At 43.2% G+C, this 18,771-nt stretch overlaps 1 protein-coding gene across 1 annotated transcript in view; it reads right to left on the bottom strand.

Annotated features, from left to right (window-relative positions):
* The window catches only part of Farp2 (FERM, ARH/RhoGEF and pleckstrin domain protein 2), a 105,214-nt gene that overhangs the window by 26,921 nt on the left and 59,522 nt on the right, over window positions 1-18,771 (bottom strand). The window contains exons 10-13 of the mRNA XM_021197379.1: window positions 17,500-17,663; window positions 17,004-17,072; window positions 16,152-16,209; window positions 13,708-13,963 (exon numbers count right to left, since the gene is read on the bottom strand). Coding sequence (XP_021053038.1) covers window positions 13,708-13,963; window positions 16,152-16,209; window positions 17,004-17,072; window positions 17,500-17,663 — 547 coding nt within the window. The remainder of the gene's footprint in view (window positions 1-13,707; window positions 13,964-16,151; window positions 16,210-17,003; window positions 17,073-17,499; window positions 17,664-18,771) is intronic.

Raw genomic sequence — 18,771 nt, 5'->3', positions numbered from 1 at the left:
AGTTAGTTTGTAGAAGGAAGAACCCATGTTGAAAGGGATGTCTAATTGAGTGGCAGACAAAGTGATGAATCAGAGAAAGTTTGACAGGATAGGCTATGCCAACTCTCTTGAGTTGAGAAGAGAGAAGAAAGGAAAGCTACTTGAGGGGCAGTGCAGAGAGTGGAATCAGTTTTACTGGGAACAATTATAGAGAAAGGCGAGAGGGGGGAGGGAAGAAAAAGAGGAAGAAGAGGAGGAGGAGGAAGAAGAGGAGGAGGAGGGGAGGAAGGGAGGGAGAGAGGGAGGAAGAGAAACAAGCTAGACACAGGTAAAGACAAAATGAGCCAGAGAATGAGAAGAGAAAAAGCAAGATACCACCCTGACCATTGGCCTTCAATACAATGCCATTACCATGATTACCATACTTATAGTGAGCCAAGCTATGCAAGCACCATTGTGCCTGTTTGCTGCTCAAGAGCCAATGAAAGAAACACTGGTGAAGGGTTAGACAAATATGCACTTATTTCAAGGATTAATTTACTATGTGAAGTAATTTGTAACCTATATAAATCAAAACTCTTTAGAGGGAAAGAAAGCTAAAAAGCCCATTTAAAAATTCATAGTAAATATTTCCTCATTTTATTGAATAAACAATTAAAAATTGTCAGTACATATCTGCAAATTTATAAATGGCAATTTCAATGGAGAACAAATTGTATAAGTACCACAAACTAGACAACAGAAATGTCTTTTTAAAGCATACGTTCAAAATATAAAGAAGTTCCAGCTCTGCTTCTCATTGTTTCCTAGGACAGTGAATGCATACACTTTCATCCAAATGACACAGCTTTGTGCACTAGTGGACTACAGTGGCATTAGCTACTACATGGGAAAAGGTGACAGTGTCTGCTGCCTGGGACATTGTCTTCTGTATGTGTAACCCTAAGACAAGAGCCAAGTGAGACCACAGCAGATGCAATTCCATGGACTTGGGAACAGACATTCCCTACTGAATACTAGCACCGACTATGGAGTACCTGTTCTAGGGACAGATCTTCTGTGTTCCAGAGCTGGAGGAATAAGTGTACCTTAGGTTAAAGAGTACTTATCAACATCAGCTGGCACATACACGTGGAAGAGTTAAGAACATGTGTGTGCACACTGTTGTGGTTGGTATCATAACCACAGTGTGGGTGATACAATATAACCATCACTCAGGTAGAACAGTAGAGACTGTATGAGAGAATGAAAATACACCTGTGCACCAAAGCCCTCAGGAAGGATGGGGTCACTGGGCATGTCAGTAGTGATGAGAATGATGTAGCCAACACATCTAGAAGTTTTCACACTACATTCCTGGATGTGCTAATGCCCATGCCCTGGTCATTTGCCCTAAATTAAATAAAAATGCTAATGAGAACAGGGCACTCTACTCTAATGCCAGCTCAGACAATGCCTCTGCCATATAAAAGGCACATACCATTACCTGATAGACCAAAGGATTATGCAGTGCGTTCAGAACACTGCACATCTCTGCATAGACAATCTTGCTACTGTGTAACTATGCTATAGTCTTCAAACATTCATAGTGGCTTATATAAAATACTGAGACTTTGGGAACTTAAATATAAAAATAGACTTGATAACTAATAAAAATATATCTAAAGCAGAGTTCCTTGTTAGAGGTGGACTTAGTGGTTAGGACAGCTACTGCTTGGCGACGGCCTTGGACTACAGGGGACAGCTCAGGGTCTTGTTCCTATCAATACCGATATACTGGCCATGTGGACAGACCTGACACTGCTACTTTTCTGCATGGACACACTGGCTGTGACAGTTCTCTACCTGGGTCTTGTAGTGTGATTTGTCTTGTGTGCCTGGCTCTTTAAAGGATCTTTAGTTGCTAGTCAACTGGCCCTTTAAAAAGTCTTAGCTGTTAGAACTGCTTGACCCTATGACCTTCAGTGCTGGTTGCCTCTTGGATTTCTGGGAACAGGGCAGCTGAGGCTGAAGGGAAGGGAGTAGCAGAGAGAGAGGAGAAGGCAGTTGGTGCAGAAGACATTGTTAGGAGACAGTTGAGCCAGGAGGAGCTGAGCTGAGCGGATAGGCTACAACAGTTAGATTTGGAGCTGCAAGTATTAGGAAAACTAGAAGAAGGAACTGTTTAAGCAGACTGAGGGGGAACTGAGGGAGGAACAAAGGATTGGGGGAAACATTTGAAGGGGCCAACCTGGAAACTGGAAGGAGGGCTGCCAGGGAGTTAAGAGAACTCGTCACTGTTCTAAAATAGCTAGTCATTTTACAAGAGGTGCCCAACATGGGCCAAGGCAGAATGGAAGGCTTGCTTTCAAGTACTGTAGAGCAGGAAAGGAGGGGCTGCTGTCTGTCTGTTGTTGGGACACGCTCTGTATGGTATTCAGCAACAGCTTTTTTCTCCCTTCCTTCATTTCAGGATATTTTGTTTATAAAACAGGTCTAAAGGCAGGCTGAGCAACTAGAGAAAAATACAAAAAAGCAGCCTTGGAATCCAAAAATGGAAGAAATGTGAAAAACAAAGTCATTTCTCTCTTCTTTCTGAAAAAAAATAACAGATTTGGCTGTGAATCTAGAGAAACTGAGAGCAAAGGCAGACAAAGTTGAAAAACATCAAACAAGAACAAGGAGAACAGATAGGGTCATTCCCAATGACTGAACCCAAGAGCAGGAGTTTTTTCCAGGTAGAAAGAGTGGAAGGAACTGTGTTAGAGGGCAGGCAAGTCAAAAAATAGAAAAGCAGGATGGTCAAGAAGCCAAGGATTTGGAAGAGCACAGTAGAATGAGAAGAATTAATGTAGGGATGGGCCAGGTGCTAGGTGAAGGTAGTTATGTTGACATACAAGAATAGGTTCAATTTGAAGACACAATCAGAGAACAATGTCCTTTAAAGCTGTAAGAGCTTGGGACAAAGTTGAGGATCCAGGAAAGAAGTCCACATCATTTACAACAACTATAGAAGGCTCATGGGAAGCCTTCACTGACTTTTCAGAAAGATTAGTTGCAGCTGTGAATAGAGCTATATCAGACCCTGAAATGAGACAGGTGATAACGGAGATCTTGGCAATGGAAAATGCAAATATGGAATGCACAAAGGTTACTAGGCCATTAATGCAAGGGCAGGACCTACAGAGGAGTGGGCCAGGGAGACAACTGATAATGGTTCTACTGTGTATAATACCATGATAATTGGGCAAGCCATAGCTAGAAGTTTTAGATCTTAAAATGCACAGTGCATTAACTGTGGAGGATATGATGATCATTTGTAAAGAGATTGTAACTAAGCCACTAAAGGTCTCAGACCTCAAAATGCCCAGAGCTTTAACTGTGAGAAATATGGTAATTTGCAACAAAATTGTGAACAAGGCTCTCTAAAGGCAATGGCTTTTTAAAATTTAATCCAGAAAGGTCTAGGCTTCTAGTGATGGGGTGTGCAGGCAATGTGGCAAGAGTTACCATTGGACCATAGAGTGTAGGTCCTGGAGAGCTATCCATCCAGTTTCTAGCCATTGGAAAAGGAAATGGGTGCGGGGTGGGGGTGGGAGTGGGGGAGTGCCTAGCCTGAGGCCTTGCAGTAAAAAGTATGAGCTGTTTGCCTCTTGTCAGTCAGTAAATAACAAAAAGACAGAAATACCTCAACTAAGAATTACAGTTCTCATGCATGCTACTGCAGGCAGTGTGGCTCTAGACTTGGAGTTACGGTCCTTTGCCCTCAGGGACATTAGGAATGGCCTTGGGAAGAAACAGTTTGACTTCCCAAGGATTCATTGTATATTCAGGAATTATAGATGAAGATTTCAAAGGAGAAATTAAAATAGTGGCTTATGCAAAAAGAGATGCAGTTTAACACAGGTTTGCTCAGCTGTTACTGTTTCTCTGTGTCACCAATGCATAGAGATACGCAAGTTAACACTGGTGACAGGATTGCTCAGCTGCTGTTAATGATCAGCTGCAAGTGAAAGACATTTAAATAGAAGGTTTAGTGGATACATTTAATATATCCACCAAATGCAAATATCATTTTACAAAAATCTTGGAATTCAGAATGGTCACTTCAAGAAGTTTATACCTAGTTTCTAGAAATTAAAAAATTATCTCGGATAAAATAAAGTGTGCAATGGGTTAAGGTCAAATAGGAAAGTTAAGGCCTTATGTGGCTGGCATAGCCGTAAATTAATGGGGATAAGATTTATTAGAGCAGTGGGGGACTCAGATTAATATTCCCTTCATAGCAGAGACCATTCCTAAAATAAGGGGTGAAATGGAAGATGCTTTGGGGGAAGGTATTGAAAAATGTCATCCAGAACAACTACACATTGTATAGGTTGTCCAAAAATAGGATACAACAGGGATTGAGTTTCCAAATTTATAAGGGGGTGGGGGTGCTGCTGAAATTATACCAATGGCCCTACCCTTAAAATTTGTGACTAAGAAGCCTATGTGGGTAGAGCAGTGACTCTTAGGAAAAATTAAAGGCATTTGAACAGCTGGTACTATAACAGAGGACGCTCAGCAGACAGAAGAGGCTGCCAGCCCACAGAATTCCCCTTTATTTGTTATAAAAACAGAAAATGGGGAAACAAACAATGTTAATAGATTTGAGGTCTGTGAATAGAGTAATCCAAACAATAGGTCCATTACAACATGGAGTTCCTTTCTTTATTACCTAAGGCATGGCCTATGATAGCAACTGATTTAAAAGACTGCTTTTTTACTATCCCCTTGCAAGAGAAGGATAAGGAAAAATTTGCTTTCACAGTATCTACTTATAATTATTATATAATTGGGAGCCATGCAAAAGACACAGCAAAACAGCTTTAGAACTCAGGGAATTCAGCCCACTGCTTAGCACAACAAAGATGGCTGTGCCTCAGAGAGGCAGAGGCCCTAGGACTACATGTCCTCAGGACATCATGCTGTTGTGGAACATGGCTCTGCTTGTTGCCTTGGTGGCTGTCATGTCCCTCCCAATCTATGGGTTGTATGAAAACTTTACAGGGGTCTCCAGACTCTCACTGGGCAGTCACTGGCATCTACAATAACATTGAGTGATCTTTTTCAAGCATTTCAAGCAGATTGATGTTTCACCCACCGCCCTCAGAAAGGACTTAGAGGTGTCGATTTTTAGTAATCTCCACCACCCTTAGAAAGAATTTGGAGATGGAGATTGTTAGTAAGGTTTAGATGTTTTTGCTAGTGGCTTTGACATAGAAAATCATCTTGGGGAACAATTTAAAGTTCAGAAAGGCACGCGGTTAATAGCTGAGCTAGGGCTTTTCAGGGAACAAGAACAGTAGAAGTCCAGCCAGCACTAGCTAACATGCCTCCCTTGCTAAAGCTGGGCTGGTGATCAAAGTAATGATTAATTTCTTGCACCCATTTTTGCCCTCAGCTTCCTGATATAATAAAAAACTGCTAATGAGTAGTGTTTTTATATAAAAGATTATATTTGTGATTCTGTTAAGATTTTTATAAGAGTACTTTTTAAGATAAATAATAATTGATCCTCTCATTGTAATTGCAAATTACAGCCTGCCAGTAAGAGAAACTGACTGAGAAAATTACCTTGATTGCTTACAGTTTGTTAATTTATAACAAGTTGCTTAGTTATGAATATGTATGGGTTCTTGGAAATAATTTTTTTTTAACCCATAGTATGTAAAACATTTGATCACTTGAGAGTACTGGGGAATATGTTTTTGTTTTTGTTTTTTTTACATATACTCATTGTAATCATTTATTAGAAGAAAAACAGAATGTAACCACATTGTGATTTTTGTATTGTTTGAAAGACTTTGCTGTGGGAGAAAAAAAATAAAGTTGTTGGTGCCTTGCTACCTCCATCAAATGTATATGCATGTATCTGTGTATGTATGTGAAGTGGTTGGAACTTTGTTCTATCCACCAAATATTTATGTATGTATGTATGCATGTTACGTATGTATATGTGTAAAATGGTTGGAGCGTGTTGCGTCATCTACCAAGTGTGTGTGTGTGTGTGTGTGTGTGTGTGTGTGTGTGTGTGTGTGTTTCTTTTCTTTCTGGCTGCAGGGAGTATTTACTGGCCCTGGAGAATCAAGCTTTGTTCCCTCAAAGAAAAGTCTGCTGAGTGATCAATCATTTGATATGATATACCTTCCTTCAGTTTACCCTGGATGCCGAAGCTGACCTTAGACATAATAATGCTCAACCAGTTAAAAGGTATCAGTGGAAAGTTATTCCACAAGGAATGTTAAATAGTTCAAGGTAGTGATAGTTAAGCCTTTATGTCTGGCTTTAAGTGAAATGTAAAGTGCTTGTATCTGACTTTGAGTGAAATGTTTCAGTTAATCAGTAGAGGCTGAGAAATTGTTTTGAGACTGTTTGGGCCTTGAAGAAATGTCTCCCTGAAAAGTCTGCACTTAGTGCTGTGTGGGAGCTTGCAGCTACATAAATCTTGGTCCTAAGACATTCCTGGTAAACCAGGAATTCTTTTGATTATGGCTCAGAGACATGGTGTTCTAGAAAAAAAACTGTGTGGACTAAATCAGCCTGTATAGTATAAGAATGTGCTAACATCAGAATGGAAGTCAGCAAATATTTTGTGGTGGGTACACGGATTTGTTTATATTTCACAGGCTGGCCACAATCACACTGACTGAGACTGTGTGCACCATCTGCTCTCATGGGCCACAGGGGCAAGATAACTTTGGTAGTGAAACCTTTCCCATCCCCAACTAACTTCATATAATATTTGAATGAAAGAACTGGAGTGAACCAGGGGTCAGTCTTTCCAAGAAGGCTGAACCCCTGTACTCCTTTGGAAAATGAAGGCTTAGCATCTTCCTAAGTTTCTCTACTTTGGCACCTACAGCCAACATCAATCAATAGTCTAGCTCTATGACAGTATTCTGTACAATTGCTAGAATAGTTCATGGGCAATTTCTTCAATCCATTACTTATTACACAGATGAAAGTTTGTTGGTTGATTCTAATGCAAATATTTTAGAGAAAATGTTTGGTGAAACAGTATTTTTGCCTTGTTGGGGTTTATAAACTGCTTCTGAAAATACAGAGAGAAGTTTCTATCTATCTAGCTTATAAAATAAGTCAACAAAAATTTCAAAAATAGATCAAAAGAGATCAGTTGCAAACTCTTAACAATTTCAAATGTTAATGGGAGATATTAATTGGCTACAGCCCACCACTGGATTAACTACTCAAGAGTTAGGTAATTTGTTTTGTTACAGGGGATTCAGACTTAGTTCAAGACTGCTAACAGAGGAAGCAGAGAAAGAGTTAACTTTAGTAGAAAAGAGACTGCAAGATGCATATGTGAATCTCATAGATCCCAAAATGGATTTTATTTTGGTTATTTTGCCTTCAATTCATTCTCCTGCTGAGCTTATTATGCAAAGGGAAGATAGTATTTTAGAATGGATCTTCTTAGCACAGAAACAAAGTAAAATCTTAAAGACTTATATAGAAACTTAAAACTTAAAGACTTATAAAAGAAAAATTATAAAAGAAAGAATAAAGACCCCCTAGGGATAGACTGAATAGTATTCTGTTAACTTTATATTTTTTGAACATTAATGAGAAAGGAACAACAGCAGCTGAGAGACACTGGGTTATAGAAAAAACTATGGAATTAAATCAGTCTATATACTATAAGGATGAGTTAACATCAGAATGGAAGTCAGGAAATGTTATGTGTTAGAGACATGGATTTGCTTATATTTCCACAGGAAACCATCAAAAACTAATAAAGTTCACTGTTGAGTAGGGGAGGTCTTCTGAAAACCTTGGCCACTGACCCAAAAAGAAGAGAAACTGACCAACCACTACCTTCCCCTGCAAGCCAGAAAAGCCTGGAGAATAAATGTTCAGCACCTAACCACTGACATACCTTGAGCAGGCCTTTGGTCTCCTGTAATACAGAGCTATCCACAGTGCAGAGCAACAGGCCTATGAGCAGGGCTTTTAAGACAGATGATGATGAATACCACATCCTGCATGCCCAGTCTGCAAGCCAAAGGTTCACAAAGACGGGGTGGAGGTTAAGAGACTGCAGCAAGGCACTCCAGAACACAAGGTTCTAGAAGGTAAGGTAATACAGGAACATAAAGGTTCAGGAAGCGGTATCCAAGTTATAAGAGAAGCATCAATGTTAGGTTTGTATCTAAGTTGTGGATATGCTCTTGAGAGATCAACAGAAAGATCACATCAGACACCTGAGAATCCTGAAAGACATTGGAAAGAGCAAAGGAGCAAAAATCACAATAGTAGCATGGCTACTGGAAGCACCAGCTTCATAACTGCATAATTAGTAGTGAAAAAATGGGGGAAAATGTGGTGTGATTTATTTTGTGCTCCTGGCCCTTTAAAAAGTCTTAGCTGTTAGAGCGGCTTGACCCTATGACCTTCAGTGCTGGTTGCCTCTTGGATTTCTGGGAACAGGGCAGCTGAGGCTGAAGGGAAGGGAGTAGCAGAATGAGAGGAGAAGGCAGTTGGTGCAGAAGACATTGTTAGGAGACAGTTGAGCCAGGAGGAGCTGAGCTGAGTGGATAGGCTACAACAGTTGTTATGGTTTGGAGCTGTGAGTATTTGGAAACTGGAAGAAGGAACTGTTTAAGCAGACTGAGGGGGAACTGAGGGAGGAACAAAGGATTGGGGGAAACATTTGAAGGGGCCAACCTGGAAACTGGAAGGAGGGCTGCCAGGGAGTTAAAATAGCAGGTTATTGTTCTAAAATAGCCATTTTACTGGGTCCCTTTTCTACTATTCCTGAAAGCTACAAGGACACCTATCAGGGTTTGAGAACTATGCCCTTTAATAAGGTTCTAGATATAACTAAGGAAAGACCAACAGACTGAAAGCTGTCAACACTGTGTAGCATTTTGATCTACCCTCTTTAAGGAGCTATTCCAGACCAGGATGTACTGCTCAATTATGAATTCACTTTCTTCAATTTCAGCATCTTTCCCAGTGACTGGTTATTTAGACCACACCCCAGGCTGGAGACACTGGCTAACACCAGGAGGTGAACCAAAGAAATGCTCAATATTCATTCTGGGCTTAGTGGCTTTGGGCCAACTGTATCGTTTTCTAAAGCTCACGAACAGTGAAGAGAAGTGTAGCTTGTGACAGGACAGGGGGCAGCCTTTGGTTCTCAGCCCAAGCGCCTGCATACTATGACCTACCAGGAAGGGGCAGGTCAGGGCACTGTGAGCAGGAACTCAGAAGGCACAGCTGATTATGAACACTATTAAGATCTGTTTTAAATTTCTCCAAATTATGGCAAATGTGGCCCATCACCAGTGTTGTCTATCGTATCTGGGATGGTGGGATGCTATTTTCACCCCTTCTCCCACTGGGGATTTTGTGGGGCTATAGGATAAGGGACAGATCCCTACACATACCTGGCTGGCCTCCTGGGTGCGAGTCTAGGCTTTGGGACCTGAGGCAGCATCACTAGCCTGGCTTTCCCTACAAGACAATGCTAAAATAGGATTTGGAATATTCTAACCAAAATCTAACAGGCAGACATAGGAAGCAGATCATGCCTGTAACCTGACTTGAATAGATCAAACACTAACTGGCTTGTGAGTGCTTGTTTTGAGACAAATCTCACTATATAGTCTACACTGGCCTTAAACTCAAGATCCTTCTTCCTCCACTTCCAAAGTGCTTGGATTGCAGGTGTGTCACTATGCCCAACCATGTTAAAGATAACTGGGTGATTTAAGTATGTTCTCAGCACCAGGTGATAGCAGGGAGCTATATCATTTTATACAATAATGAATATGCAGGCTCATGTAACAGAGTACCTCGTGTTTCAGAGACACTTTCAGAATTTTGAGGCAAGGTATAATAAGCACACCAGGGGCGGCTTTAAAGTACCATAGCCTCCAATCAGAAAATGGAAGCGTGGTAGTAAATCCCTATAATCCCAACACTCTGGAAGTAAAGTCAGGAAAATCACACGTCCAACGCCTGCCTGGGCAGCTTAGTTAGAGCTTGTCTCAAAATGAGCAGTAAACAGGCAACTGGGGTAGAGCGTGGTGTCATGCGAGTGCTTGCCTGCCCTGAAAAGGGCTAGTGCTGCAAACTTGAGAAGAGAGAGAGTGGGCACAGCTGAACACCAGCAAGGCTGACGGGGTGGGAACTGAATGGCAGAACGGAGGGTTATTGGACTTCTTTTCTTGCTTTTAGGTATTTAGACAACCCTGCCCCCACCTACCTGCATGACATGAAAGAATTGTCTGAGGAAAGTCAGGTTCTATTAGCAGAAATAAAAAACAACAAAACCTAGTTATAGGAGGCCTAATAGAAGATGGCTGACAACAAAATCATTGAGAATCTCCAAGGAGAGGCTGTGATAAACTCTGACTTAGAGGAGGTCCTATTCTGTCTGATGGGAACAACCCCTTTCCGTCAGCACCAGCTGTATCATGATATCACCCCAGTCTGGTAAAGGCTCAGCCCCTACCATCCCTGATCTGCTGTCCAGATACTAGGGTGGGTTTGCTTAAACAGCAGATGAGCCCTGGATTCGAGGGCCAGCACCTCATGAACTGGATGTGGTGTAGCATGCATGCCTGTAGTCCCTGCATTCTAGAGGAGGAGGAAGTCAAGACATTGTTGGCTAGACAGCCTGGGATGAAAAGGTCTCAAAAGCCAAACCAACCAACCATCCAAAAGTCAAGAATGACAACTCTGTTGCTTCCCAGCAGTGTCACTGGTTAGGTGACAATGATGGAGCAGGGTAGTGGTCATGAGTACTAAGGTTCAAGAATAACATTTTAGAGGTGATAGATATTAGTTCTCCATAATCCAAGGTTTCCTTTGGGAATGATACACTAGGGAAAACCAACTCTCTGAAGCAGTTCTGCTCTAAGCAGTGTGGCCTTATATGCATGGAAGGCAGCATTCTGCCTCTAAGAGAAGGGGGGTCAGAGTAAACACAGCTAAGCAAAGAGCAGGCACTGATGGTCTGGACTAACAAAAGAAAGAGGCTGTAGTCTCAAGTCTAAGGAAGCTACAGAAATGGAAATAGTACTGAGCATTCATAGTCCAGCGTTTGGGGGGTTGAGACTGGCAGATTGCCATGAGTTCAAGGCTAGCTCGAGGTGTATGAGTTCCAGGCCAGCCTGGGCTACACAGTTAAGACCTTGCCACAAAAACCAAAAGAAATAAAAGCAGGATACATTTACCCAGAGCTTCCTTTCCAGAATCTAACCAATACAACGAGAAGAGACAGGTGCCCACAGTAGATCAGAGACCAGCACAGTTACTCGATCCCAGCACAGAGCCAGAAGCCTCACAAATGAACACAAATGAGTGCTTGCCATCCCAGAGGAGGTTGGGATGTACCTCAGGGGCAAAGCATTTGCCTAGCATGTTCAAGGACCTGGATTCACAGCAGAAAAAAAAAGTTATTTCCACAGGATATTTTGAGAAGAAAACAAAACTTTCAACGTCTATTGTACTGCTAGATTAGAGCAGAAAAGACCACCACTAAACCAACCAAACAAGGTCCACAGTCACCCAACCTATGGACCAGACAAATATAGCCAAGTTGGCCGGGGCTGGTGTCAGGGCTGGCCCAGCATTTGTGAGATGCAGGAGGGCTGGGTCTCATGTCAGTAGCCTTATCCTGTCTGTACCATGAACATCAGCCCTGAACTTCAGAGTACTCTGGAACATGTCTAGATGGTACCTCAGCATATGCTCACTGGGCTCTCTCACTGCTTTGGGGCTGAGCCATGTATGCAACAGCATCTACTGGAAACAGCTAGCATTGTATATTAGCCTGCATGTGGAGGTGGCCCTGGGACCTCAGACCACCTGATGCAACCCAGCATCACTCCTATAGAGGATTCAAACTCTTGTACATTCTGAGGCATTTCTTATATTCTTATCATTTTAAGGAACGTGCTAAGTCAGCAAAAGAAATGACTCGTGCACCAGCTTATACTATGGCCTTCAGAATTCCCTTGTGGATCTGGCTCGACTTGGCCATAACCACTTCACCTACTGCACCTGTAAGTAAGATGAAGAGAAGGAAGCCAAGCAGCTCACACTCCTACAGCCGCTGCAAGCCAACTCTAAACACAGCACGGCCTTGGTCACAAGTCAGTAGCAGGGAGAGGGATCAGCAAAGGCCCGGGACCACCTCTACATGCAGGAGGCTACAGTCTCCACTGTCCTTCTTGGGGTAGGATGCTGTCAAAACATTCTGCAGCGATTTTATACACTGTTCTGGCTGAATAAACTAAAGTTCTCCATGCTAACTAATCATGGGAAGTCTGAGTCATTTTAAAAGCAGCATCAAGGGGCATAACACAGAGTCTCCTACAACTGGGCAGGAATCAGAATAACACACAGCCTTCTACAGATGGACAGGAATCAGAACTGCAGAATATTCAAAATGTGTAGCACCAGTTTTTACTTGAATTCAAAGGTGTCTAAAAAAGGCAATGCTGCAGAGGCCAATTCGTCCATTACTACAGGAAATGGCTGGAAATGTTCTTCTACCTTAGAGTAGATTTTAACATCACTCCACATGTGAGCTTTAATTCCTTGACGTTCAAAATAGTATAATCTACCAGTAATTAGAAAAATCCTGACTATCTAGCATGAACGTATTCACTTTCTATGTCTGAAGCAAAGGATTCTGATCTCTATCTATACACCATTGGGGGGAAGCATCTCTTTATAAAGGAATCTGGGGAGGGGGTCAGGATGGGTTTTTATCTGTCTGCTTTCCTGGAGTGCAACTCTTTAAACTGGGCTGGAAACTGAAAGGGACTCTCTCCCCACTCGACTGTGCAAAGGGGTTGCTGAAGAAGAGGTTCACGTCCAGGGGTGCCTCAGCCTCAGAGTCCCACGAATCTGAGTCTGTGCTGCTGGAGCCCTCAGCTGTTGTGGGTGGGTAGCTGAGCTGCTCTAACTGGTCTATAATGTCAGAGAACTGGAAGGCCGAGCTGGACTCAGAGCGGACTGAGCAGGCTGGGAAGTTGACCATGGAGCTGGCCTCAGACTGATTGGCTGAGCTGGGTGTATGCAGAGAAAACCCGCCATGCAGCGGCATGTTATTGAGGGAGCTGTTATCAGACTGGTTGTTCCTAAGAGAGCTGGTTTCAGAGGGACTCAATAGGCTCTGCATCAGGCTAGCCTGTGCCTTCACCTCAAACAGCTCGGAGGTGTCTGAGGGATGTACATTGCCATTGAAATCACTCCCTTCCCCAAATTCAAAATCATCTTCTACACTCATGTCCACTGCTTCAGTGGAGTATCTATCTGGGCTGGACTGGGCAGACTCTGCACCACACAAAGCAGGGGACCCAGTGGACTGGACAGGTAACAGGGACTCCTGAAGAACTAAAGAACTGTATGGGAAAGAAAATGCCTCAGAGCCTCCAGCAAAGAAAGAGATGTCTGCTGGGTCATCATCTATGAACTCTTCTGACACCTGCAGCTGCGCGTTTGTCAATGTGAAAACCGGGATCCCTCGGAGGCACTGCTGGCCACCCTGGTATTCCCCGCTAGGCAAGAAGGAGCCTGCAGAAAACTCCTCCTCAATACTGTCATTTCTACAAACAGCTTTGAGTCCCCTACTTGTCCTCCCTTTGCTAATGTCTACAGCATTGAGACTCTGTCCTCTGGGACAAGCAGAACCATGGCTGTTCACAACACCACAAAACCCAGCACCTGGACCAGGCTGGAGCACAGGGGGTCCAGGGAGATGGGCCGTCTGTGTGCTGGGGCCGTCAGACGATGATGGTCTGCTGCTCCTCTCTGCTGCTGTGCTCTTGATGTGGGGAGCCTGGGGATCCACAAGGGAGCTGCTGCTGTCCTTCAAATTGGGCAGGCCAGGAGGGGACAAAGAACTAGGGGGTGGATAAAATGAGACATTTGCTGAAGACAGGGAGGCAGAAGTTCTCAAGCCATCGGTGAAGGAGACGCTCTGGGGGTCAAAATTAAGAAAAGAAAAGAGAAAAGGAACATATAAAATTACACAACACTATTACAAATTAGTAAACAATTGGGAAGTATAAACACTTCCAATATCTGTGTCTGCTGACAACTTTCCTGGAAGGGGCACTGGAGTAGACCTTTCCTTTCTAAGTGAGGCTCTGGTTCTTGTTTTGAGACATTGTCACTGTAGTCTTGGCTAGTCTCAGACTCTGGGGTTATAGATGTGTGCAGCCATGCCTGGCTTAGAAATGTACGGTAGTGCAACCTGACCCAGGGAACATCCTGTCTTGGTCTCTGCTTATAACACCTTGACTTTCATGCCCTGCTCTTGCAGCACGACATGTCATAGTAAAGAAGAGAACCAGACGACATGCAAAGAAGGGTTTTGTGGTAGCCCTAGTTATCCTAACTCTATAAACAGATACACGTGGGTGTTCATCTCTCTACTCAGCCTGACCTCCACTATGGTGAGACACCAGGTGACAAGCACATGCTTATGGTCCTTGATCGCGAGTGTTAAGAGATTAAATCACTAAGGAATGGGTCACATAGCAGCCCACTCCTGAGTGCAATGGAAGGCTGAAATCACTGATTAGGATGCCCTTGGCCAACACAGTGGTGTAAGAGCCCTGAGACATTCTTAAAGTGCTAGAGTGGACCCAAAAAGGAGGGAGGAGAGGTTCTCACTGCTGGGTGAGAAAGCACTACAGGGCAGGGAAGTAATCATACCATGGCTACTCGTTTAGAATTTGGTTAGAATAAAATACACCCACATCGAATTGAGTCTTTCCAGGGCAACATGTCCATAAGCAATACACCTTGTGATGTGTGTGTGTGTGTGTGTGTATCACATCACAGCACGGGGAAAAAGCAAGTGATGTTGCAGGGGCCCAGTAACTAGCTTTGTAGAAATATAATAGCTGGTCATGATTTAAAAGTAACCTATTTACCAATGGCTATCATATTGCCTGGTTTTAGATTCGTTTTGTTTGAGGCAGTGTCTTTCACATAGCCCAGGTGACTTTGAACTCCTGAGCCTCCTGCCTCAGCCTCCCAAGTGTTGAGATTCTAGGTGTCACTCACCATGGTTGGCATATTGCCTTCTTTTTTTTTTTTTTTTTTTTTTTTTTTTTTTTTTTTCGAGACAGGGTTTCTCTGTATAGCCCTGGCTGTCCTGGTACTCACTTGGTAGACCAGGCTGGCCTCGAACTCAGAAATCCACCTGCCTCTGCCTCCCAAGTGCTGGGACTAAAGGCGTGCGCCACCACGCCCGGCCCGGCATATTGCCTTCTTTAATCACTCAATCACATTTCTTTATTTTCTCTGGATTTTAAAATAAATTAGATAACTAAAAGCTTAAATGTAAATTTTAGACTATTTATCCTTTAAAATTCAATTAAAAGGTAGGGGAGCACACAAGCACTAAAATACAGGGCCCAAAAGATGCTCTTGGAAACTGTGCTCAGTATAAATAATAGACCACCAACAATGAGCAAACTGCACAGCATGAACTATACATAGGACACTAGGGCAGCACAAGGAGACAGTTACAGAATGGTTCCTGAAAGCAGGACGCACACTTGAGTGTGGGGGTTAATATGCAACTATGAAGTGGTAAAAGGCGGAGCTGCAACACAGATTAGTCGCTTATGACTCATCATACTGGTATAGAGCAGCTGATCTCTCACTGGGACATCCCCGCCAAGTGTTCTCCTATGCATCTGTGCACATCTATGTGCGTCTTTGCTTTCATAACAGTTATAATCCACCCAAACACAAGAGATGCAAAGCTGTCCCCTGCTTTTTACTTTGAACATCTTTTAAATCCTTTCAGCTCTCCTACCACTTCTTCCCGCCTCCCAACAGCACAGCCGTGTACTGTGTCATCACTGATGTCTCCGTGCTCCCTCTTCCCTAGCGGTCCTTTAAAGGTGGCATGTCAGTCCACCTGCAGAGGTTGCAGTGTATTTAGGAGGCACCTGCACACCCTAGCAGACTGCACCACGCGACGATTCATGGTGCAGAGCTCACGGCTGTCTCATCAGCTCGGGTTTCATCGTGAAGTCAGAAGTGTGCATTAAGTCATGTGAGCCTTCTTACAACCCAGCAAAGAACTTTCTAGAACAGTACATCCTGGTAATTAGTAGTGCTTATGGTTTCAACCAGAAAAGACTAACCTGTTTTGGCAGATCTACAGTCTGAGCATGAAGAGATGTCCGAGTCTTACTGTGCCGTCTGCAAAACAGAGAATATGCTGTGAGGCTTAACCTCCTCATCTCCCCGTCTGCCACCATCCCACTCACAGTGCCTCTTCCTAGAACCTCAAGCCTGTATTGCATCCATGAGAAAAGCTCAAGTAAGAATATGGCCCGACAGGGTGGAAACCTAGAAATGGGCAGAGGAAAAGCAACCAGTACTTAAAATAAGAAAGAAACTCAAGAGGGATATAATTTTCCACATGAACTTTAAGGTTGCTTACCACATTATGGAGGTTAGAGCTGTCAGTGTGACAGGACCTGGAATCACTTAGGGGACAAGCCTGCGAGGGATCATTTAGCTTCTGGGTTGTCTCTGAGTTCCGCTGCCTGTCTTCCCAAGGTGAATGGATCCCTCCCTGGGAGAGGTTCCTAACCTTTAGTGCAGTGCCTGAGGCTCTGGCTTCCCACTGTGAGGCACTGAAATCAGGAACTCTAAGTCAAGTCAGCCCTCCTCCCGTCCAGTCCTCCAGCTGCCTTTGCAGGTATTTTACCACAGCAATGGGAGAAAAAGCTAAGATGCCGTGTAAAACCTTCACACACACATGAGCTACACAGTTCCGAAACAACAAATTGATATCTGTGTATGAACACAATTATCTCCGTGAAGACATTACAAACCCATTTTTAAAAACAAAACAAAACATGCAGTGGTGGCACAGCGCACATGTGGTATACAGACATGAATGCAGGCAGAATACATATACACATAAAATTTTAAATAAAACAGAAATTTTAAAGGTACACATTTTATATCAATGCTACAGCATTTACCTTTCATATGGAATTCTCTTCATCCCACCGTCTTTGACATAATCTACTAGTTGTTTCTGAGTTCTTCCACTACAAATAAAGGTTCAGTTAAAATAAAGTAGTAAGAGTTAAGAACAGAAGTAAGACTGCCCAAGGTAAATAACTTGGCTATACTTTATAGTAAGTATAGCCATTTATCCAGGCAGTTTTTTTTTGGTTTTTTTTTTGGTTTTTCGAGACAGGGTTTCTCTGTATAGCCCGGGCTGTCCTGGAACTCACTCTGTAGACCAGGCTGGCCTCAAACTCAGAAATCCGCCTGCCTCTGCCTCCCGAGTGCTGGGATTAAAGGCGTGCGCCACCACGCCCGGCTCAGGCAGTTTTTGTTAAGCCTATTTTCTCATAGTTTGAAACTACTCCTGAATACCATAACTCCCTGGCCTATGGTACCTCCCTCCCTGTCTCCACCTCTTTCCTCTCCTCAGTGGTCAGCTGTTTCTGCAGCTGAGGCCAGTCTTACCTGTATCTGAAGGAGGAGCCTCGGCTGAAGAAGACAGCTTTTGCCTTTGGCTTAGGCTGGTCAGAGAGTCTAAAAAAGGTATGGTATTCCACACATATCTTCCAGAAGTTCTTACATTCATCTCTGCTACCCAACAAGAACTCTAATGTGTCCTGGTAGGGCCCCTAGGACAAAATACAAAGTTTCAGGAAGCAAGTCCAATAATACTGTACTGGAGAAGAGAAAGCAAGCCCAGAAGCAGATCATACAACAGCCAGTTTCAAAATCAAAAAGTAGATACAGGCATGGTGTCACATACCTTAGATAACTACAAGTTACAGTTTTCAGGCTCACAAATAACATGAGAAAGTCACTGCTGTCCTAGAAATGAAATTCTGGACTCTAAGACCACATGCATTTTGAACCTTCTGGTATATATTACCAAATCACTTTCCAGATTCTCCTCCTTAGTCTTAAAGTTTTAGGTGCTCAGGGATTTAAATGCTACTTGAATACATGCCATTCCAATATTTGCTTTTGTAAACTGCAGTGTTTCTCTTCTACCTTCAAAGAAACACCCTTTACGGAGAAAAAAGGAAGCATTTAATTTGCATATTCTTATCCATAGTGAGTAGAGAACTATGGAAATAGTAGATCCTTTCTTTAATGGGGTCTGTTAGCATGAGGCTATAATCACAGCACTGGGGAGTCTGACGCAGGAGAAACAGGCAGTTGTACAGTCAGTCAGCACAACACAAAACACAAAACCAAACAAAGTAACAACAAAAACAACCAACCCAGCAACCAAGCAAACACACAGACACGGTCAGACAGACATATGCTTTCAAGTCTCTACTAAAGTCAATACTGTCCACACTGCACAAGAGCATGGGGTTGGACAAACCCCATGTGCTTCTTAGGGGCTTAGAAACACCCTCTGGCTGGGCCAAGGGCTGCAACTCCTGGGACTGGAGTATCCTCAAGCTCACCCAGGTGACATCTCAAACTCCAGCCTTGCCTTGGTTTAGCTGATCTATTATTTCCTAACTTCCTTTGAAGAAAGATAACACAATTTGAACATTTTACTCAAAGTATTGAATTTCCCCAATGATCACACTACACAGTTACTTTTTGTATTTCTTTAAAAAAATTTTTTTGAAAATTTCGAATGCTGAGCCGGGCGTGGTGGTGCACACCTTTAATCCCAGCACTCGGGAAGCAGAGGCAGGTGGATTTCTGAGTTCGAGGCCAGCCTGGTCTACAAAGTGAGTTCCAGGACAGCCAGGGCTATAC

Source organism: Mus pahari, chromosome 5 (genome assembly GCF_900095145.1).
Source record: "Mus pahari chromosome 5, PAHARI_EIJ_v1.1, whole genome shotgun sequence".
Lineage (NCBI taxonomy): Eukaryota > Metazoa > Chordata > Mammalia > Rodentia > Muridae > Mus > Mus pahari.
Note: the sequence above shows the minus strand (reverse complement) of the source record. Positions and strands in the feature narration are given on the sequence as shown.